We start from the raw sequence: 23374 nt of genomic DNA, 5'->3' as shown, positions 1-23374 counted from the left end.
CTTTGGATGTGTTTGTCTCTAGTGACCTTGGAATTTAGCTTTGGACTCTGGCACATGCTTTTCTCTAAATCCAGAAAGTTTGGAAGTATTACAGAAAGGAAATAATTAACAAATCAAGTTTTTAGTATAATTACAAATTATTATTTAACACAAGGTGTAATTTGTCCAGATTGCTATATCTGTTGGTAACAGCTATTATGTTAGAATTTCATTCTTTTTTTTTTTTTTTTTTTGTCAGTCCTGGGGCTTGAACTCTGGGCCTGGGCCCTATCCCTCAGCTCTTCAGCTCAAGGCGAGCCCTCTACCACTTGAGCTACAGTGCCACTTCCGGTTTTCTGGTGGTATATTGGATATAGGAATCTCATGGTCTCCCCTGCCCGGGCTTGCTTTGAACCACGATCCTCAGATATCAGCCTCCTGAGTAGCTAGGATTACAGGCGTGAGCCACCAGCGCCTGGCTGTCAATTTCAGTCTTAACAGGAACCAATAGTAATTTTTTAGGCAGGTTCACTGCAGATTTATTCTAGCCTCTAAAGAGCTAATAGATATGTCCCTTTCATAAAACAGGAAGGGGATAAGCAATGGGCCTATTATGCGACTTATTATTCTGATAGCAAAACTGTTTAAGAACACAACACAAAAAGATCAACACTTCTGATGGACATAGACATGAAAACTTTTTAATTTTGCATTTCTTTATATTAATTATAAAAGGAGGTTTACATTTTTGTACATCCACAGATTTACCTTCCTTCCTTTTCTTTCATTTCTTTCCCTCCTTCCTTCCTTTGCCCTGTCTTTCTCCCTTCCTTTTCTCTACCTCCCTCTCTTTATTCTTTCTTTGTATATCCCTTCTCTCTGCCTTTTAATCTCCCCTTCTTTTTAATTCCCTCCAACTCTCACTGCCTCTCCCAACCCTCCCTTCCTTCTTTCCTTTGCAGTCTCCCTTCCTCTCTCTCCCTCCTCTTTCTTTCTTTCTTTCTCTCTTTCTTTCTATCTTTCTATCTTTCTACCTTTCTATCTTTCTTTCTTTCTTTCTTTCTTCTTTCTTTCTTTCTTTCTTTCTTTCTTTCTTTCTTTCTTTCTTTCTTTCTTTCTTTCTTTCCTTCCTTCCTTCTTTCTTTCTTAGTATTTCCCCTTTCTCTTTGCCTTGCAATCTCTCTTTCTTTTTATTTCCCTCCAGCTCTCTCTCTTCCCCTCTCCGGCCCTTCCTACTTCTAGTCTTCCTGCACACAATGACTTCAACAGGTTTTCTCCAGGACACCCTTCTGTTATGAGGTACAACCTCCCCAAAGCTCTGAAGCAGTATAACTATAAAGTAAATTAAAGTAGGTCCCCAATGAATGACGCCACCACTGTGGAATCCAGGCAGGAAGAGAAGTTACTTATTCCAAATTGCCTGCCCCACATGCATGGTGGTGAATCACAGGGCTGAAAAGGGGCCTGCCATCACAGGGCCAGGACTTATCTAGGCCAGGGAACTGGGGGGCAGGGAAAGATGTGGCCAGGAGTGGGAAAGGTGTAGAAATACTGGATTTGGATGAGAACTCAAGGCCTGGGTCTCACTCACATTCTAAAAGTAGGTATGACCTCGGCAGCACAGGATGTGACCTCAGAGGAGGTCAGATACTACCAAGTATTCCAGTTACCTAGGTAACACAGACACTGGGCAGAGGATTATGCAGGAGGGGGGGAGATGTCTGCACAGGGCCTGAATAGTCAAGGGTCTATGGACTAAAAGCCCTAAATAACACTTTGCCCCTTTTCAGTGAACTGAATTAACGGAACCTCACCTGGAAAAGCAATACATAGCTATAAAAGTATTTCCTATCAGGATTCCATTCAAGACATTCCAGTTTCCTTCAACTGTCTGATTCTGATTAAACTAGCTATTATATAGACAGTAGTTCAGTGTCAAACGTTTAAATGTGATCCATGTTTTCTAAAATGTCAATTCATTAAAAAAACATTTACTAGTACGTGGGAAGAATACTGATCTTGTTTTTCCTTTTTCTTGCTCTTTCAGTAGATCTAGGACAATTACCAGAATTGCTTAAAACTGTGTTACTGTGATGACGGTATCTTCCTGCTTTGCTTGTCTTGAGCCTTTCCTCCTGGAAAAGATACAAGAGAAACAGCAAGGCCACATGTAAATGAAAAGACACCAAGAAAACACATATCTCATGCCTTCTTTAGGAAAAGCTTATCTTTCATATCTCGGCCTTGGCCATATTAATGCCTTGTCTAAAGATTCGAAACCAGTCTCTCTGGAAGTTTTTGCAAAGGTAGTTCTGGTCATTTCTACTACAAATTGTATACATTTTGACATAGTCCAAGAGGAGTGGGGTGTGTGGGGAAATTGGGATGTATACCAAGGTCAAAATCCTCCTCATTCTTCATTTTTAAACCCTTTATAGCTGAGTGCTGGTGGTTCATGCCTGTAATCCTACCTACTCAGGAGGCTGAGATCTGAGGATCGCATTTCAAAATCAGCCTGGGCAGGAAAGTTGTTGAGACCCTTAGCTCCAATTAACTAGCACAAAAGTGGAAGTGGTTCTGTGGCTCAATGTAGTAGAGTGCTAATCTTGAGCAAAAGAGTTCATGGACAGTGCCAAGACCCTGAGTTCAAGCACAAGAACAAAGAAACCCTTTATTTACCACTCCCTTCTTCTCTTTTGTGAATACCTTCATTCACAATGAATCCCACAGACAACACAATTACACTTTTCCCCAACTCTACATAGTCACTTGCCAGAGGTTCTCTAGAGCTTTCTGTGATCTGCCCCAAGTGATGGATCAGATCTGAAGCTACAGGAAATGCTGACTGCAAGCATCTTATCACCACTTGCTGGGATGAGGGGTTCCAGTGTCTAGAAGGTTCTATAGGGTGCTAATGTTTGTTATGTGCTGAATGTACCATATTTAGTGTGAGAAAAGCAACCTCTGCAATCACACTAAAATGTCTCCATCTTATAACCAGTCACCATCTTATAACCCGTCACCATTTTATACTAATATATTCTGGAATTATTTGCTTGTTCATTTCAATTGTAACTTCCTTCTGTTTGTAAACAGCCAGCAATGTCAAAAGTAGGAGTCCTTACCAATGGAGTTAAAGATTAGACATTCTTCCTTAAAGTGGGAACTCTGTGCTGACTTACCAGCCTCCTCCAACTGTGCCCATCAGCAGTGTCCCTATTCCCAACCCTATTTCCAGCCAGCTGTGATGAGAACAATGTATACCTTTGCCCATTCCCTAGCAGCGTTCTTTCACTGATGCCTAGAGTGTTCTCTAACTTCCTTGTATTTATTACCCCATCACCCTGATAAGCGATTGTAAAGAAAATATGAGCCTGACTCCTTAGAAAAAAGGAGAAGGGGCAGCATTATCCTTTGGGTTAGGCCAAATTGAGTGGCCACTCTGCCCAGTGCACTGCCCTAGCTCTGGGGAGAGTGGCAGATCACCCTTGTAGACAGAAGTAAAATGCCTTGACAAACTATATCTTCTGGGTATCTATTCATTTTGTGACACTGGAGGGGTGTGCTTCCAACACTAAAATGGATAGTGTCATATTGGGATGTATAGGGGAGAAGGAAATTTCCCTTACTTAGTACTTATCTTGCTGTTACTCTCTGTGTAATCTAGAAAGCCTCCTAACAAAAACACATAAATGGATAAGCTGAAACTAAACCATAATAGATATGATACTTCCTGTACCAATGGCATAGACTAGTTAGGAAGAGCCTCTCTAAGTCTGTTGGGAAACCATGGCCCTGAGTGGTGTTTGACCTTCCTCATCCCAGACCCATAGCACAGGACTTCGTGAGGAACAGCCAGAAGTTTAACTCACTCATTTTCCACATCTTGGATGGAGTCGGGCAGAGGTTGGTTCCTGGTTTCAGGAAGGAGGAGGACTATAAAGCCACCAAGAACAGAGAAGGCACCATAGATGATCCAGGGCAAGGGAGCAGAATAAACTGCGAGAATCATCAACAGGGGAGCCAGTGAGGACCCAAGGCTACCAGCAATTCCAATGATTCCTAAAGCTGTGGCCCTTAGAGCACAAAGCACAATACAGAAATAACATGTTAGAAATACTCACGTGGACTGTGGCACTTGTGACTTATCTTACAATATGGGATTGAGGAAACAGTGTATTTAGACATATGGAGATTGTGGACTGACCCTAGCCTTTGAAATTCCTGTTGCTTTGCTAGCATTTCCTCACAGCATACATAGACATCTGTGTCATTTAGCAATGCCACTCTTCATGGCATCTACTTTTAAGTAATACCAAAGATTACAGGAGTAGGGCACCAATGGCTCATGCCTCTAATCCTAGGTACTTAGGAACATGGTTCAAGGCCAGCTTGGGCAGAAAAGTCCACATGAGACTCTTCTCTCCAATTCACCACTCAAAAACTGGAAATAGCACTGTGGCTCAAGGGGTAGAGCCTAAGCCTTGAGCACAAAGAGGCTCAGGGACAGTGCCCAGGCTCGGAATTCAAGCCCAAAACTAACCAAAAAAAAAATCGAAACAACAGCAAGATTGCAAGAGGCCTAGAGGAATGATACATTCAGTGGATTTCACTGTACCTTGGCAAAAGTAAGCTTTCACTCAACTGTGGCTGGAGTTGTTTTCATTGCAATGATTTGCCTTTGTGAAATATCCCGTTCTTTTACTTATTTATTTTTTAACTTAGTTTGAAGAATGAAGGTGCTGAGAAAGGTCTGATCCTAACAGCAAACAGAGGAAGTTCTGTACCTGATTACGGTGGGGACTAATTCCTGTGCATGGGTTACAGAACAAGTAGTGGTAGCATATAGAAGTCCTCTTCCCAGAGTTGAGAGAACCAGACGGAGGGTTTGCATTTCTGGAGAGGAAGAACCAGAGAGAGTCAGGAAGTCCCAGCTGCCACAATCAGCATTCCTTGCTCATAATGGCAAACACCTTGATTGGAATTGTGTACAGGGTTAAAGTGTATCACAGAGGAACTAAACAGAGGCAGAATTCCTGCAGTGGATAACAAGTGAGAGATGTGCCTTGTCTACACAGTTTGGTTTAGGATGGATGACTGATTCTGAACGATTGTACTCAGTCTCTTTGCATCTCTGACATTTGCTAAAGAGGGACAGAGGTTGAGGAATTGAAGCACAGTTCACTTTTCTCTTTTCTGCCCAGTGTCTCCTCTGCCCTTCAAGCATAATGTTGAACTGTCATGTGAGAAACTGCTGAGGGTGTGTGCAGGATCTATCTTGGCCCTCAAGGAGTTTACAGCCATGACCCATGTGCCCACAACACGAGGTTAGTACTGTGCAAGTCCTACACGGATGGAAAGCCTGGAGAGTAGCTAGATCTATGATGATGTGTCAAGAATCTTGAGTAAAGGCTTCTTTTATTAAGAATTTCAGATTTTAGAAACAATGGATGGAAATTTCATAGTTTTCTTCACAAAAGGAGATCATGAGACATTGGAGTCATTATTGAGGCAAAGCAGCACACTGAAGTCCAGGCTGACATGTAAGACGATCTGAGCCTATCAGTTTGGGATTTTATAAAACACACTACTATTGTATGAATTCAGAAAAACATGGTGACCACCTGCACTTTTCTTTCTCATTACATATGTCCACTTGATTTTGTAAAATTGACTCTAAGTTACTCTGAGGTGATCCATAACTGTGACTTGTATTTCTTCTTAATTTGTAGACAAATAGTATCTACTTTCTCATGAAATAATTCTGCAAACTGAATTTACATAAATAGTGCCCTGTGATGATATTCATGAGTGGATAAACAGAGTTTATGAAATATGAATTGTCAATGAAGAGCAAGTAAGAAGACAGAGCTGCACAGAGGAAGGGACAGTGTAGTGTGGTCTTAGTAGGACCAAAATACAAGATGTAGACCTAATATGTCTATTGCTGGCCTAGAGGAAAGCGGGCAGAAATGACAGATGTACCTACAAAATTCTCAGCTGTAATGAAGGAAATCTCTACCTGCTGTTGAATGTCAGAATGTCAGCTAAATGCCTAGATTGGTCACTGGGAATTGTTGGAACTCTATTTTTACAATTACAGAAATACATCATCTATGAACCCTTGAGAAAATTGGTTAGATATTTCTTTTCTACTCTGTGTGTTTTCCTTACCTTGAGGCACAAATGCAGTAGCCAGAATGAAGGTCCCCATAAAGGACATAAAAAGAAATTGACTTATTCGACGGCCCAGGTGATTCAGTGCAATAAATGTTATACAATTAGCTGGGATGCTCAGGGCACCAAAGAGAATCATCAGCAGAAAAATATTACTTCCCAAGTTCTGGAGGTTGAGCATTAAGCCATAAGTGAGCAAGTATATTGCAAATCTGTAATGAACAGAGAGTAAAACATAAAAAGTTTACAGAGTATGTCGTATTGATTACAGCAACATTAGTGCAGATAGTCAGTTTTTGAAAACGAATGAAGGTATAATATTTTATCAAAGTATTTCCTTGCAAGTGGTTATCATTTTTATAAATATAATAATGCTTATTATTATTATTATTTTCCAGTTTGGGAGCTTGAACTTAGGACCTGGGCACTATTCTTGGGTTTTCCTTTTCTTTCCTCTCTGAAAGCTGGAGCTTTGACACTTCAGCCACAGCTCTACTTCTGGCTTTTTTGCTAATCGGGGATAAGAACGTGCCTAGGTTGGCTTTGAACTGTGATCTGAGCCTCCTGTGTTGTTAGGATGCTGAGTTGCTCATGCCCAGCTACTAGTGAGTATTTTTTTAAAATCATCATAAAGTAGGTGTATGCTGATAGAGCCCTTCATTGTTGTTAACCATTTTGGAGAGCAAAGGGCAGTATTGAGGACCAGATGGATATTTTTCCTTTATATTGTTCTAAGTGAATGGCTTAAGCTTATACATATAAATATTTGTTAAAATATCTATATCTCTATATATCTGTATATATTCACTTACCTGTTGAAAAATTAACCTTGAGTAATGGAAACTAAGCAACAGAAAAACTCAGAATCCAAATCTAGTGACAATCTCTAGTGACAAGCATAATATGTCATATGATAAACATAAACATGAACATAATATGTTATCATGTTTATGTAATCATAATAAACGTAATTAGTCTTATATTGGTGTCTAAAAACCTTTGGGTACACCTAGCCATAGCAATTGTGGGCATGTTGCCCCTGCCTTTTAGCTCTAAATCGACCACTCCCAAACATTGAGCCATTGAACAGGAGAAATACAAATCATGCCTCTGGAAATGAGAACAGTGAGAAGCCTACCTCACAAAGGCCAAGAGACAGATCCGCTTACGCAGGGCAGGAGCATGGAGCAGGTCGCGCAGAGAAGCTTTTTTCTTTGCCACCTCTAGCTCCTCCTTCATGGTGGCTCTCACCACCTTCAACCACAAGAACAGAAACTCTTCAGTTGTCAGAAACTGGTGGGCATTAGAGGGAGCACCAGGCTCTCACAAAGGACAAATTCAATGCAAAGCCTTTCTGTGCAGTGGGAAAATGTAGACATCAAAAAATAAATGGCAACCAGTTGTTTAAGGATACAGGTGGACCTGTTGCAACAATGAGAAGTACAAGTTGTCATGTCCAAAACGAGCTTTACAACGTCCGTTCGGCATGTGGGGGGAAGGCGGGGAAGGAGAAGGATTGGGATTGGGGGGGAGGGGGAAGGCTGTGAAGGGATGTGAAGGGTAAACAAAGGAGGAGGCTGCAATGCTTGGTAAGAAATGTACGCATTATCCTGCCCATGCAATCGTAACTCCTCTGTACAGTATGTTCACAAATAAAATTAAATTAAATTAAAAAGAAATGGCAGATGGAAAATAATGGCTCACATCTGTAATCCTAGTTCCTCTGGAAACTGAGATCTAAGGATCATGATCAAAGACAGCCAGAGCAGGAAAGTCCCTGTGAGACTCTTATCTCCAATTAACCATTCAAAAAGTGGAAGTGGAGCGGTGGCCTAAAGCAGTGGAGAGCTAGCCTTGAGTAAAACAGCCCAAAGATAGAGCTCAAGGCCTAAGTTCAAGACCCTTAAGTGAAAAATAATTCAGTGACAGTTTCCAGGCTCTCCGTTCTAGCTCAGGACAGACACGTGCGCACGCGCACACGCACACACACACACACACACACACACACACACACACACACAGAAATGTCAGGCATAAAAGTGGCAAGAAGGGTAACAAAGAGGGTAAAGAAAGTTCAGGGAACTTCTCCAGTGAGGAAAAACTAAGCAGGAGAGAAAAGGAGGCTGAAATTTGAGGATCACGATTTATAGCCAGTCCAGGCAGGAAACACTGTGAGACTCTTATCTCCAAAAAACCATCAGAAAGACTAGACGTGGCTCAAGAGTTAGAGGGCTAACCTTGAGCTGAAGAGCTGAGGGACAGCGCCCAGACCCAGAGTTCAAGCCCCATGACTGACAAAAAAAAAAAAAAAAGAAAAGAAAAGATAACGAAAAGAAGAGTATGTTAGACAAAAATATGAGGAATGAAACTTAATAGTCCAGTGTTCAATATACACTTGATAAGTATGAGGATGTGAAAAATAAACTTGATTTTCTACTGTTGCCTGTTGTAGAAATCCTTATATCTTTCAGTTTGGGGAAAAAAAGATTAATTTTCTGAGGGGTATTATTGCAGATGTGAGTGTATATCAGTACTATTTCCAGTAGTGCTCAGGGCTCTTATTAGTTAATGCTTGCTACAAAATATTAGCTACATTGCCATCCCACCTCTACAAATAAAACAGTTAAATCATGGAGAGAATATCTGATGAGGCACTGTAAAGAAAAGATACTAACTTAATTAGATTTTTACACTATCAGGAATAACTTCTTGAGCTGGGCATAGTAATACTAGTTACTAAGGAGTCATAGATTTATTTAGAGGATCATAATTTCTGGGCATCTTAGGAAGAAAAGCCCATGAGACTGAATCTTGAAGACAATCCGCAAAAAGCCAGGTTGCAGGGTAGCCCAAGTGGTAGACAGAAGAAGGGAGTATGCCAAAGAAGCATGAAGCACTGAGTTCTAACCCTACCACCATCAAACACTTCCAGCTTGTAGCCCAACAGCCTCTTCAACAAAGTATTGGGCCTAAATTCATTAGGGAGGAGTCATGGTGGTATCTTCCCATCTGGGCTTGAAAGCCCTCAACTGTTATTATTATTATTATTATTTTGAGAATGGGCTCCAAGGACACCTTAAACCTGGGCCATCTGTTGGCTCCAGAGAATATGAGTCCGGCCTTCAAACACATCCAATATCAGAATAACATATCAAGGCATGCTGGGGTTATTTTGTATTGTTTACTCAATTAAAAATTGAGATATTAAAGTATTTCAGATGATAGATTTCAACTAATTAAAAGGAAAGACCATTGTTTGCATTGTAATTATCTGAATTTATATTTGAATTGTAATTTATCTTAAAGCAGGTTCTTTATGTTTTCCCCTAGTAGTTTCAAATTTATGGGTTTACATTAACATCTTTAATCTACTATGTGTGTGTGTGTGTGGGTGTGAGAGAGAGAGAGAGAGAGAGAGAGAGAGACAGAGACAGAGACAGAGACAGAGACAGAGAGACAGAGAGAGACAGAGAGATAGAGAGAGAGAAAGTCCTAAAGCTTGAAACAAAAGCCTGGGTGTTGTTCTTGAGCTTCTTTGTTCACAGCTAGTGCTCTACCACTTACGTTACAGCTCCACTTCTGGCATTTTGATGATTACTTGTAGATAAAAAGTCTCATAGACTGGACTGGTTTTGAATCACAATCCATAGATCTTAGTTTCCTGAGTAACTAAGATTAAAGGGATGAGCCATTGATGTCCAGCATCTTTTTGTTTTGTTTATGTGTGTGTGTGTGTGTGTGTGTGTGTGTGTCTGTGTGTCTGTGTGTGTGTGTGTGTGTGTGTGTGTGTGTATGTGTGTACATGTACCTGTCCTGTAACTTCAACTCAAGGCCTGAGTGCTGTGTCTGAGCTTTTTTTCCTCAAGGATAGCACTCTACCATTTTGAGCTATAGCACCTCTTCTGGTTTTCTGGTAGTTAATTGGAAAGAAGTCTCATGGACTTTCTTACCTGGGCTGGCTTTGAACCTGGATCTTCAGATCTTAGCCTCCTGAGTAGCTAGTTAGGATTACAAGTGTGAGCCACCAATGCCTGGAGGTCATGATTATTTCATTCCTGGTTTTAGAGGATTTGATTTTATTGATTATAGGTCTATCATGCATTGCTTTTAGTATATTGAAGGGGAAACTATATTTCTACTCTCTTTGGGGATTCTTTCAGAAAAGGATATTAGATTTTGTCAGAGGCTTTTTTCCCAAGTGGAGATATCTATGTTACAATGCATTTGATTATGCCCTTTATTATATTTATCAATTCAAATTTATCTAGCCATTCTTACATTTTGAAATGAAGCCTATCTGATGACAATTTATCATGTTGTAAATTGTTTCTCAATTTGGTTTGCAAGAATTTTTTTGTGTGCCAGTACTAAGGCTTGAACTCAGGGGTACTACCCTTTAGCATTTTTGCTCAAGGCTAGGGCTCTACCATTTGAACCCTGACTATTTGGTGGTTAATTAGAGATAAGAGTCTCACAGCTTTCCTGCCTGGGATGGCTTGGAACCTCAGCCCTCAGATCTCAGCCTCCTGATTGGCTAGGATGACAGTCATGGGCCACTGGTACCTAGCTACAAGAATTTTATTGACAAGTTTTCATCTATACTCATCATGGACATTTCACTGTAGTATTTCTTTTGTTTTATGCCCTTATCTATTTGAATCAGAGCAATATAAAATTTGTAAAATAAACTTGAAGGTAATAATTTGTATTTTATGAAATAGTTTCGGGAATATTGATGTTAGTTTTTTAATGAGTGCATACAATGATATAGTGACTCTATTCGCTTGGGCGTTAATTTGTTGGGAGTTTTTTTTTCACTCTTTGATAATTCTTGTTCATTATTGATCCATTTAGGTTGATTAGTTGTTGTTGTTGTTGTTGGTCATGGAACTTGAGCTCTGGGCATGGGCACTGTCCCTCAACTCTTCAGCTCAAGGCTAGCACTCTACTGCTTGAGCCTGGTTTTCTGGCCTTTTATTAGAGATAAAAGAGTCTCATGGTTTTTCCTGCCCAGGCTGGCTTTGAACCGTGATGCTCAGATCTCAGCCTCCTGAGTAGCTAGGATTAGAGGCATGAGCCACAGCATTTTTGTCTCCAATTTTTTTAATGTGTTTTCTCATTTTTTTGGTGCTCAGTTTTGTCAAGAGTCTGTCCATTATATTTATTCTGTCAAAGAATCAAAACTGTATTTCATCTGTCCCTTCATATATTTATTGCTTCCATTTCATTAATTTTATCTCTGATCATGATTCTTCCTATATTTCTACTAATTTTGGAACTGGTCTGTTCTTGTTTTCCCAAGACATTGAGTTTTCTCAACAGATTATTCCTGATTTCCCTGAATTTTTACTGAAGGCATTCATAAGTGTGAACTTCATTTATATAATGACTTGATATTTCTTTTTCTTTCTTTCTTTCTTTCTTTTTGTTGGTTGTGGGGCTCAAACTCTGGACCTGTATGCTGTCCCTCAGCTCTTCAGCTCAAGGCGAGTGCTCTACCACTTGAGCTACAGTGCCACGTCTGGTTTTCAGATTGGTTTACTAGAGATGAGAGTCTCATGGACTTTCCTACCTGGGCTGGCTTTGAACTGTGTTCCTCCGATCTCAGTCTCCTCAGTAGCTAGGATTATAGGCATGAGCCACCGGTGCCTGGCTTTGATATTTCTTTTCTTGAAGCCCTCAATATTTTTTCCTTGTTTTGTTTATGTAACACCTTTAATTACACTATGATATGGGAAGTTCTTTTCTTGTCATGTCTGTTTGGTGTCCTAAAAGCCCTTTGCCCATTGATAACCATCCTACCCAAAACTGGTAGAATGTCTTGGTATTGTTTTATTAAATGTGTTCTATGGTTTCAACTTGCACATCTTCTCCTTGTTATATGCTCATGATTTGTTGTTTGGCCTTTAAATGGAGTTCTTGTACGTTGTGTGTTTTTCTTTATTGTTGTCCAATGACCTGAAGGTACCAACTTATCTACAAGACCTGGAAATCTGTATTCTTCTGATCCAATTTGTATGGAGGCTCTTAAATGGGTTTCTTATTTGTCTTCATAAGACAAATTTGAAGCTGTTTCAGAATTATTACTTTATTACATTCATTTTGTAGATGATTTGTTTTCCTTCTTTCAAGGAATTATTTATTCATGTTCTCTTTTGATTCATTCAGATGTTTATTTGTGAGTTGGTTGACTTTTGGAGGCTTCATGTTGACAATTTTTCATATTTCCAATTTTTTTCTACTTTGTGATGTGCATTTTTGTCCATATTAGATTGGAAATTTTTGTATCCACTAAGTTTTTCAGTTGACATATTTCCAATGACTGGGCAGGGAGTGATAGCAGGTTTCAGGTATAATTTTTTACTACTGGACTAGGGGTGTCGCTCATTAGCTGCTCATTTGCTCCAAGTGGTAAAGGACCCAATTCCAGTGAGAGGCGAGAGAATTATCTGCTGTAACAACTATAAGTGACAGATATACCCAATAGGGAAACACAATGTTAAGTAATTAAGGGGGAAAAAAGCAAAGACATTGAGACTACAAATATACCAAATAAGGGTAGGAATGGAAGGAAATTAGGAGGAATTACTGTACTCAGTAGTGTAAGAAATACTGAGAAATAAAAATGGCAACAGATAACCAAGTGATGTTGGCCTAGGTCTGTCATTGTAGCTACTCAGGAAGCTGAGATCTCAAAATCAAGCCTGCCCTGGAAGGATAGTTGGTAAGACATTTATCTCCAATTAACCATCAGAAAACTCCAAGTGTACCTGTGGTTTAAAGTGGTGCAGTACTAAACTTGAGCAGAAGAACTCAGGGATAGCATTCAGGTCCTGATTCGAGTCCCACAACTGAGAGAAAAAAAAAGCCACTGATGTGGGAAATGTACTTAGAAGAAGGAAATGTAAGTAGAGAGACAAATTCAATAAGAATAAAGTGACAATGAAAAACAAAGGAATAATAAAACTTAGGAAACAATGCATAACTATGACAATAAAGAGTTGTAACAGGGTAAAATTAAAATAAGAAATAGAGAAAGAAAAACATGTAAAGAAATAAAAATGAAGGAAGGAGAGGAAGAAAGAAGGAAAAAGAGGGGATATATTTCTCTCTATATATATAATACGTATCTAAATTTAAAAATACATAACACACATATATTAATCCACACACCAGTGTCCTGTACCTATAATCCTATTCAGGAAACAAAAATCAGAGGGTCAAGGTTAGGAAAGTCTGTGAGACCATTATCTCCAATTAACCACACACAAAAAAAGGAAAAAAAGGAAAAAAGAAAAAAGGAGCCAGAAGGGGAGCTGTGGCTCAAGTGATAAAGTGTTAGCAGAAAGCTCAGGAAACAGTACTCAGGCCCTGAGTTCAAGACCCAGGACCAGCTTACACATAAAATAACTAAGCGATCAAGAAAAAGGAGGAAAAAATAGAAGGGAAAAATTTGATGAAGATGTGTTAGACTTCCAGGACCCTAAGGATGCTAATCTCATGAGCCACAGAGCAATGTCTTCATTAGTACCAACTGTTCGTCCTTCCTTCCTTCCTTCCTTCCTTCCTTCCTTCCTCCCCTTTTGTCAGTTATGGCGCTTGAATTCTGGGCCTGGGTGCTGTCCCTCAGCACTTCAGCTAAAGGCTACTGCTCTACCACTTAAACCACTATACCACTTCTGGGTTTCTGGGGATTTATTAGAGATAAGAGTCTCACAGATTTTTCTGTCCGGTCTAGCGTTGAGCCGTGATCCTCAGACCTCAGCCTCCTGAGTAGCTAGGATTACAGGCATCAGCCACCAGCTCCTGGCCCAACTGTTATTTCTCTGTTTGGTGAGGTCAGTATGTGTGCTACTTCAGCTTCCTGTATTTTCTACCAACCAGAGTGTGTGGTTATAGGGAAACTGAGCTGTACACCAGAGATGCAGAATGCCCCATGGGATGAGCTCTAGCCTGCAGTTTGTCCTCCTCCAGCCCACTGCGCAGATGGGAAGCAATTTGTACCACCCAGTACAACTTTGACTAGCTTCCAATCCCGCAGAGCTCCCCGCCTCTCTGGCTTTCCTGTGCAGCTATGTTAGATTTCCCAGTCAGCACACAAATAAACAACAGCCCCCCCCCCCACACTATCCTTGCTGTGTTCTCTCACACCAAATGATGCGGGGGCGGGGGGAGGGTTGAGATGTCCACACAAGGTCTTAGACAATGGCTCTCTGCCGTTGGGTTGTGACCAAATGCCTGGGAGGTGAGAGTATTTTCTTTTTTTGGGGGGTCCGGTTACTTATGTGGTGCTGAGGAATCGAACCCAGGGCCTCAGGCATGAAAGGCAAGCGCTCTACCACTGAGCCATCTTCCCAGCCCCGAGATGAGAGAATTTTCTAAGTGTGTGTTTGCAATGCAGATTTCAGGACCTCTGTCCATATTACTGTTTATTTAGCCCAATTTTAAATAACTCTTGTTCTGTTTCTTCTGTTTCCTCCTTCTGCTCCCCCTTTCTGCCAAGACCTCTTTCCCATTCTGTTCTCAAAGATTCTCTGTGGCTTTTTTCAAAAAATAAGATACATGAGCCGGGCGCTGGTGGCTCACGCCTGTAATCCTAGCTACTCAGGAGGCTGAGATCTGAGGATCGCGGTTCAAAGCCAGCCCGGGCAGGAGAGACGGTGAGACTCCTATCTCCAATAAACCACCAGAAAACCAGAAGTGGCGCTGTAGCTCAAGTGGTAGAGCGCTCGCCTTGAGCTGAAGAGCTGAGGGACAGCGCCCAGGCCCAGAGTTCAAGCCCCAAGGCGGACAAAAAAAAAAAAAAAAAAAAAAGATACAGTGCCCCTGAGCATTCTCCCTCAAAGCTAGTGTTCTACCACTTTGAGACACAGCAGCACTGCTGGTCAATTAGCTGGGGGCCAATTAGCAGCTTTGAATGATTCGATAATCAATACATGTATATTTATTCAGAATACAAAGGCCAAATGTATACATATATATTATTACATTGTAATAATTAAAAAACAAACAAGGTGGGCTGGGAAGTTGGCTCAGTGGTAGAGCGCTTGCCTTGCATGCCTGAGGCCCTGGGTTCGATTCCTCAGCACCACATAAACAAAAAGAAAAAAGCCGGAAGTGGCACTGTGGCTCAAGTGGTAGAGCACTAGCCTTGAGCTGAAGAGCTGAGGGACAGTGCTCAGGCCCAGAGTTCAGGCCCCACAACCGGACCAAAAAAAAAAAAAAAAAAAAAAAAAAAAAAAAAAAAAAAAAAAAACAAACAAGGTTATCTTTCAATTAAACATTGAATTATGTTGGAGGGTGAAGTTGTTCAGAGGACATCAGGGGCAGGTAGGAAAATAGCTCAAGGAAGCATCCCATATACAACTGCATTTAACTCGAAACATCTTAACTGAATTAAATAAATGTAACAATAAAATTCTGTGGTGGGTGTTTCATAAATTACATTCAGGAGAAAGGAATCAAGAGTCAGAGTGCTTTTAACTTCTTTCAAATAAGAATATACATGTTGGGGCTGGGATGTAGCTCAGTGGCAAAGCGCTTGCCTACCAAGTGCAATGTCCTGGGTTAGATCCCCAGTACCAAAAAAGAAAAGACAAAAAAAAAAGAAAGGAAAAAGAATATACATGTCCAACGCTTTTAGCACAGTTCATCTTTGTCACTCAGGAGTACACATGTTGGGCTATGTCTTCCCTGTGTCTTATAACCAACAGCCATCTCACTCACCTCCACAGTTAGCTTGTCTCTATAATTCTTCATTCCATTTATGCGCGCAGCTCTCCACAGCTCCTTTAAGGCTTCCTGGGGTTTGTTGGTGCTAATCAGCCACCGAGCAGACTCTGCCAGACACCTGACCAAAGACGATGATGGAAATGTAGTCAACTCTCACACCCTCACTTTCACTCCCCCTTCAACCTTCAGATTCCTTTCTCCTTCATTCTCATCCCTTCATTTATTCAGGTGGACCAAGAACTAGCATCATGCGTCATGTGTCATCATATCTCGGGAAACAGGAAATGACCTCTGCACATGATATGCTGGGCTTCCGGGAATGCAGGCCTGGAGTCATGCTGACTCTATGGTGAGTTCTGTGAAAACTGACTACCCAGCTCACAGAGCTGGTGTATGAGGGACACTCATATGTCCCTGAAATACGGATACCCCAATTAATTATTATTAATTTTTACTAAATGTCTCATTCAGATGGGAGCCAGTTCTGATCCTCATGGCTGTGGTAACTTTTGGAACACCAGCAAGATAAATTGGCCTTAGTTTAATGAGGGTACAGAATTACAAAGATTTGTGGAGGACAAATGTCACAATGGATGAGTTTGCTAAAGGACACATGCTGTTTCTCTGGATTTTGCTAACAGTATTAATGAAATCTACAGTTACTTCTGAGGATCACTCCTAACTCAACAGGCTTTCTGTCCTGAACTAATACCATAGCCCTTTTTAACTCTCTCAAGTCTCTTTAAGGAGAGGAAAGGAAGAGGATCCAAAAACAAAGGATGTAAGTTGTCCATTCTGCCTATGGTTTTCAACTGAGGAATCCATATTGCTCCATAATTGAACAGCACTAGAGGGACATTTGTGTCTCAATTCTGTCACCTAATATCACCTCCAAAGGCAATAACCATCGTTTTTTTTTTTCTCAAACCACACATACAAATGCAAGCCATAGACAAAGAAATACCATCTTCAAATGTTTTCCCCATGAAGGAAAATACATTTGCAAAAGTTCTATTACCATGTTACCAATTAAGTGTATTGGCAAGGACAGACAAGAAGATCTGTAACATTCAGGTGATGATTCACAGCCACTTTTGGGTCATAGAGATGCTTATTTTAGTAATTAGAGTAAACACATTCACATTTGAAATTCAAATAGCCTATACTATTTTTTATAACGATACTGAATTTTGTATGTGCTTACACTAAAATGTTTTAATCTCTAATTTGAATATTGTGAGATATATTTTATCTAGTACAGAACCCTCCTGTATTTATTTTTTTAATTTTTTTTGTTTATGTGTAATTGAAAAATTGAACCCAGGGCCTGATAAATGCTAGGCAAGAACTCTACCACTAAGCCACTATCTCAGTCCTAGAACCCTCCTTTAAACAGGAATATCATCTCATAAATAATTTTTAGTATGACTGCATCTGTTGCAATTTGCTGACATAGTAACTTCAAACATAATTCAATTTCCTCAATTTTACCTAACAAAACTTTTTGTCCCTTTGCTCAAGTCAGACATTGCTATGAGTAAGGAGAGCACAATATCAGAAGTTGATCAAGGATCCAAATGAATTTCTTGTGTCCTTCATTCAAGATCTCTTCAAAAAGAAAGCTCATACCTTGTGAATGGAAGTAAGAAGAAGACAGGTATAGACAGCGCAAGCTGAAGGATCTGCCAGTTTCGAACAAAATAAGCCAGGCCTCCCAACAATACTTGTCCTAAGCCAGCTGAACATAATAATAAGAGCACCGTCATGGCTTGGAATTTGTGTCCTGTCCATTCTACACCTGAAAGACAGCACCAGTGAATTTTCATTTCAAACCAAAGTAGAGTATTAAGTTCACATTCAAGGTGAGGAAAATGCACATGGTGGGAAGACGTACTTACTGAGCACTGTACTGTTTGTTAGGATGACTGGGATGGATATACCAGCCAGAAAGCGCAGGACAGAGTAAAGGAGGAAGGTGGGAGCAAAGGCTGCGCATGTGTCAGCAATGGCCAGCTTCAGCACACAGATGATCATAATTAGCCTCCTTCCAAACCTGAGGAAAAGACAAAGCTTAGATGGTGGGAACTGGAACAGCTGTTGCACAAAGAAACACAAAGTTTCTTAAAACTACAAATAATCAGAAATAACCAACAGCAATGGCTTTGTTGTTGTTCAAGGCTAATGCTAAGCTACTTGAGTCACATCTGACTTTTTGTTGGTTAATTGGAGATGTGTGTCATGGACCTTCTTGCCTGCCTAGCTATGAACCACAATTCTCCAAGCCATGGGGATGGCTCTTTGTTGTGTTTTGCTGGCTTAGGAGAGATAATCCTGGGAGACCTGGCTAAATTGTATTTGACACATCCTTCAGCTGGCACTGTTTATACCCTTTTTTTTTCTTTTGCTGGCCTTGGGGCTTGAACTCAGGGCCTTTGAGCTGTCCCTGAGCTTCTTTTGCTCAAGGATAGTACTCTACCACTTTGAGGCACAGTGCCACTTGGATTTTTCTGAGTAGTTTACTGGAGATAAGTGTCTCCTGGCCTTTCCTGCCTGGGCTAGATTTGAATCATGATCCTCAGATCACAGCCTGCTCAGTAGCTAGCATTACAGGCATGAGTCCCTGGCACCTATTGGGTCAGTGATTGCATTCATTCAATTGGTACTTAGGCCAAGTTTCTAAGCAGTTTAGGTTTTTGTTTGTTTGTTTGTTTGTTTGCTTTGATATTGTCCAGTTGATACTGAGACTAAATTTCTAAGCAGATACTTTTCTTTTGATGTTAGATCTGGTTTCCAACCCCAAATTGCTAGCCTTTGAGAGGGAACCTAGAGGGGGGGGAGTCCCTGGGATCCAGCCTGTGTTCCATTCTAGAAGGCACAAGCCAAAACACTGGGCCATTAAGACCAATTTTCTACCCTATAAGACATTTTGGCTTGAGTAGAATATCTAAAGAGAGAAGGAGATATCCCAAGAGACTATCCTGGCTGGAGCGTGACCGGTGGCACCCCAATGGAACCAGATGCTCAAGCAGGGAGTCTAGTGAGGATGTAGGGGGTGGGAGTTCCATAGAAGGTGAAAGGGAGGGCTGGGAAGGTGGCTCAGTGTTAGAGCGCTTGCCTTGCATGCATGAGGCCCTGGGTTCGATTCCTCAGCACCACATAAGCCAAAAGAAAAAAGCCGGAAGTGGTGCTGTGGCTCAAGTGGTAGAGCGCTAGCCTTGAGCTGAAGAGCTGAGGGACAGCGCCCAGGCCCAGAGTTCAGGCCCACGACCGGACCCAAAAAAAAAAAAAAAAAAAAAGAAGGTGAAAGGGAATAGTCATGTAGGATGTAGAGGGAAGAAGCCTTGTAAGACATAGGGGCGTGGCTCTGTGGGAAGGAGAAGGGGAAGAGTCTCTTAAGACATAGAGGGCCTGGTTCCATAGGACCATAGAGGGATGGAGACAGTAGAAAGGTGTGGTCGCCTAGGTGTAGGGGAGTGTGGTTCTGCAGCACTTAGAGCTTGAGGTCATGTAGACCACAGAGGGAGAGGATTCTGATGAGTGTTAAAACCCTTAGGAATGGCTGATGCCTGATCCATTCCCAGAGGCTTTTCCAAAGTGAGGCTCTATACACAGGTTTGAGGTTTCTTCCTCTTTCTTAAGGGATCCTGGGATGAGAGACTCAAGAAGTTTATTTTTATTCTTGCTCAAATCTGAATTGTACTCTCCTCACTCATTTCTTTGTGTGACTTCAGAAACAGAACAAATACTACTGGCAGGTAAAATAGAGGAGGCCGAACGAAGTTGGAAAAAAAACCCACACAGATCTTCATATACGTAAACCTGACCTGTGTATACCAAAGGCGCTTCTCCCATTGGTAAACAGTAGTTTAACTTCGTATTTACACCAGAGGAGATAAGTTTTAATACTGGAACTTCTAATACATTTAATACAGGTACTTAAATACATGGACTTAGCCTAGCATATTGTCTACACAATAAAGTATCAAAATCAGATGTGGAACTCTAGGACTGTACATTTCTTGACCAAAGCAATGGGAACACTGGGGAAACAACACATGGGAATTTTTCTCATGAGTGGCATCAGAATCATCCTCTGCTGAATTTGGATTTCTTGGTCATGAACAACATGCCACTTTCAACAACAAGTAGGAAGAAAGTCTCAGTGCAGAACAAAGAATGCTCAGAAAATCTACAGAGGAAAACACTAAACAAGATGAGGAATGAAGAAATGTAACAGGGAAAGTCTGTAGAAAAAAAGAAAGGAAAATGGTGTTCTGACTTTCAGAGACTTATAGGAAGTCACAAAACAGTTTCAGTCAAAATGCAAATATGTATAGATTCACATGTCGATGACTTATACCTATACTTATGGCTGCTCAAGAGGCTGAGATCTGAGAATCACAGTTCAAAGCCTATCCAGCCAGGAAGGTCCATGAGCCTATCTCCACTGAACAATAAAAAGCCAGAAGTGGAGGTGTGACTCAAGAGTAGAGCACTAACCCTTGAGCAAAAATAATGCTCAGGGATAGCATTCAGGCCCTGAACTCAAATCCCAGTACTGTCATAAAAAGGCAAGCAAGAAAGCAAGCTATACTTGAGAAACTACACATTAGTTTAGAACAGCATAGGGAAAACACTAGAAGAACCCCTTCTTGACAGGAGGATGCTGGAAGGCTATGTTAGGTGATAAGGAAATTCAGCCAACAATTTATTATATAAGTATTTTATTCCTCATTCAAGATTCTATGTTTAATTTCTAATATTTTTTTGCTTATGATATATCTCAGTGTAGGATATAGACATTATCGACTTAGATTTTATTGAGCCTCTTTGGATTTATATGTGGTTTCCCACTGATAGGGCACATTTTCTTCAAATCTCTATCCATTACTCTCTTCTTCTGAGACTATCATAACATATATGTAGGTCAGCCTCATGCTATACATGAGTCCTTTGTGTGCTAGCCACCTTCAACCTTCTCTCGTGGATTAGCCTTCTTTTCTGTTCCCTTTTTTATGGTCAGTCCTGGGTCTTGAAATCAGGGCCTGTACACTGTCCCTGAGATCCTTTTTCTCAGGGCTAGTGCTCTACCACTTGAACCACACTATACCACTTTGGCTTTTTCTGAGTAGTTTACGGAAGATAAGTCTCATGGACTTTCCTGCCCAGGCTGGCTTTGAACCATGATCCTCAGATTTCAGCCTCCTGAGTAGCTAGGATTACAGGTATGAGACACCAGCACCCGACATTAACTGCTTGATCATTTCTACTGCTTTGTTTTTTCATGTCTATCCATGGATTCTTATACTGGGTCTCAGCTTCCACTGAATCTCTCTAGTGACAATTTTAATCTATTCATTTCAAGTTTTGATCTCAGATTCTAGTACATGCCTCTCTACAATTCCTCCCTTAGTATTGATATTACTACTTTTCATACATTGTTATGTCTTCATACATCTTCTCACTTATCTTTTTGAATTTGCTTAAAATACTTGTTTGGAAGTGTTTATCTAAGAATTTGGATGTCTGTGCTTCTTCAGAGACTTTGGGCATAGTTTTCTTTGAGTGGACTGTTTTTCTTCTTTATACATTGTGATCTGGTTGTTTTTGAAAACACTTGGTTAATATGATACATATTTGGGCACGTTGATCCTCTGTCTTTCACATAGTTTTCTCTGTGTGTGTGTGTCTGTGTGTGTGTGCTTCCTATTGTGCAAAGATATAGCATTCTACATTGCCTGTGACTTTACCAGCCTTATTCTGCAGACTACTCCTTGTCATTGTGGGCACTAAAGCCTTTTGTCCTTCTGATCATGTTCATCTAAACTTCTGACACATGTTTCTTTGAATGTTCAAAGATATTTTTTGGCAGGCTGATTTTTTTTTACCATAAGAACTTCTGGCAGACAAATTTACTCTGAGTTGAAGCTTCTCCAATGTGTGCATTTAAGATTTCCTCTTTTTTTGGCTTATTCATGAACTGAGGGCCTGAGCACTGTCTCTGAGCTTCTTTTCTGAAGTTAGCACACTACTACCTGAGCCACGGCATCATTTCTGGCTTTTTCTAAGTAGTTTATTGAAGATAAATCTCACAGACATTCCTGCCTGGACTCTCTTTGAATTGTCATCCTCATATCTCATGCTCCTGAGTAGCTAGGATTACAGGCATGAACCATCAGTGCCCAGTTTCCATCTAATATCTTCATGTCCTCTAACAGAGAGTACTGTGAACCAGAAACTCACCTGTCTGTTAAATGGCCACATAATAGGTTTCCCAACAAAATCCCAAGTGTCAATATGAATTTATTTATTGAAGTTAGTAACTGAAATTCACACACCAGGTCCCACTGAAAGAGAAGAAAATGAGCACAACAGAGCTTATAGTCTTTCAGTGTAATCTGAGCAAATCTGCCTAACATGACCTACATGTTTGTTTTTTCAACCTAACAAGACTTCTCTCATTTAGTTTAAAACTTAACTGTCTCCAGCAAACTTCCTTTAAATGAATAGGTTAACTATGGAAATGATCCCCTTTAATCCATGTTGACTTCACTGGGAGACCTTAAAGCATTTTCTGAATCCTGACTATCACATTATATCCTCTAGATGATTCTCCTAAAAGAACATTGTGAGCATATAGATTTGCTCAATCTCCAGGAAGTTGCTAATGTATAAACACATTTGTGTAACATGGACTGAGTCTAACATTCATAATGAAACACATGAGTTGCTCATGCACTGTATTAATAGTGTCTATTTACTATCTACTGTCAAATTCATTAGAATCATTGTATATGTGTCTTATACTTAATAAAGATACAGTCAATATTGACTAAAAGAAAGAAGAATCACCTTAAAGTGTGGGAAGAATTTGTGTTATTTCTAAACACCCAAATCCTGAACTCCTAACCTGAAAATGAAGCTTCCTACCTCGGTCACGATGGTGGAGACGATGGAGTTGCTGTCATACACCCAGCCGTCCACACAGGGCTCTGTTTCTGCCTCACTCAGGTTCCAGAAGGTGCTGTTCGGGTGGAGGAGCTGCCATTGGGGATGGACAAAGCGCCGGCACTTCTCTGGCCTGAGGTTGGAGTCGAGTGGGATGGAGATTCTCAGGAGGTCCTCCTGGCTGAGGAGCCCAGTGCCATTGTCAGAGAGCGTGCCATTGTCGAGGATGCGCACCCAGCAGCGGTGCTCAGGCACGGCTGCCGTGAAGTTCTCCGAGACAACGTGAGTTGAAGCCAACATATTACATATGATAAGGAAAGCCAACTGAAGGATCTGGAATCTTCCCAGGGTTCCAACTTGATTCAGAATTTCCTGAAAGGCCATTGGGGCTAAATAAATACCTCCAGTGGGAGGCAAAAGTATAAAATCTAGACTGCTTAAGGAAAATTAGTGCCATTTCACGGGATACATGACGGGAGATTGGTCCTGAACCAACTTCCTTTCTCTTCTGTAGCCAGGCGGTAGAATGAGGATCCTC

General features: G+C 40.8%; 1 protein-coding gene across 2 annotated transcripts; it reads right to left on the bottom strand.

Moving 5' to 3' along the window:
• Positions 1-658: 658 nt before the first annotated feature.
• Positions 659-23374, bottom strand: LOC138824230 (organic anion transporter 7-like). Of its 2 annotated transcripts, XM_070017907.1 has the most exons (10): positions 22819-23374; positions 22132-22235; positions 17787-17941; positions 17518-17686; positions 15883-16006; positions 7295-7410; positions 6154-6368; positions 4767-4875; positions 3852-4055; positions 659-2114 (listed from the first exon to the last, which is right to left on the bottom strand). In XM_070017907.1, the coding sequence occupies exons 1-10, from the start codon at positions 23218-23220 to the stop codon at positions 2054-2056; spliced, it is 1659 nt and encodes a 552-aa protein (XP_069874008.1). In that variant the 5' UTR covers positions 23221-23374; the 3' UTR covers positions 659-2053. The 2 variants fall into 2 exon arrangements, with proteins under 2 accessions (XP_069874008.1, XP_069874009.1); XM_070017908.1 differs by lacking the exons at positions 17518-17686; positions 17787-17941.

This window comes from Dipodomys merriami, unplaced genomic scaffold, assembly GCF_024711535.1.
Source record: "Dipodomys merriami isolate MVZ:Mamm:240054 unplaced genomic scaffold, mDipMer1.0.p SCAF_128, whole genome shotgun sequence".
NCBI classification, from domain to species: Eukaryota; Metazoa; Chordata; class Mammalia; order Rodentia; family Heteromyidae; genus Dipodomys; species Dipodomys merriami.
The sequence above is the reverse complement of the archived record's forward strand: the minus strand, read 5'-3'. Positions and strand labels throughout refer to the sequence as shown.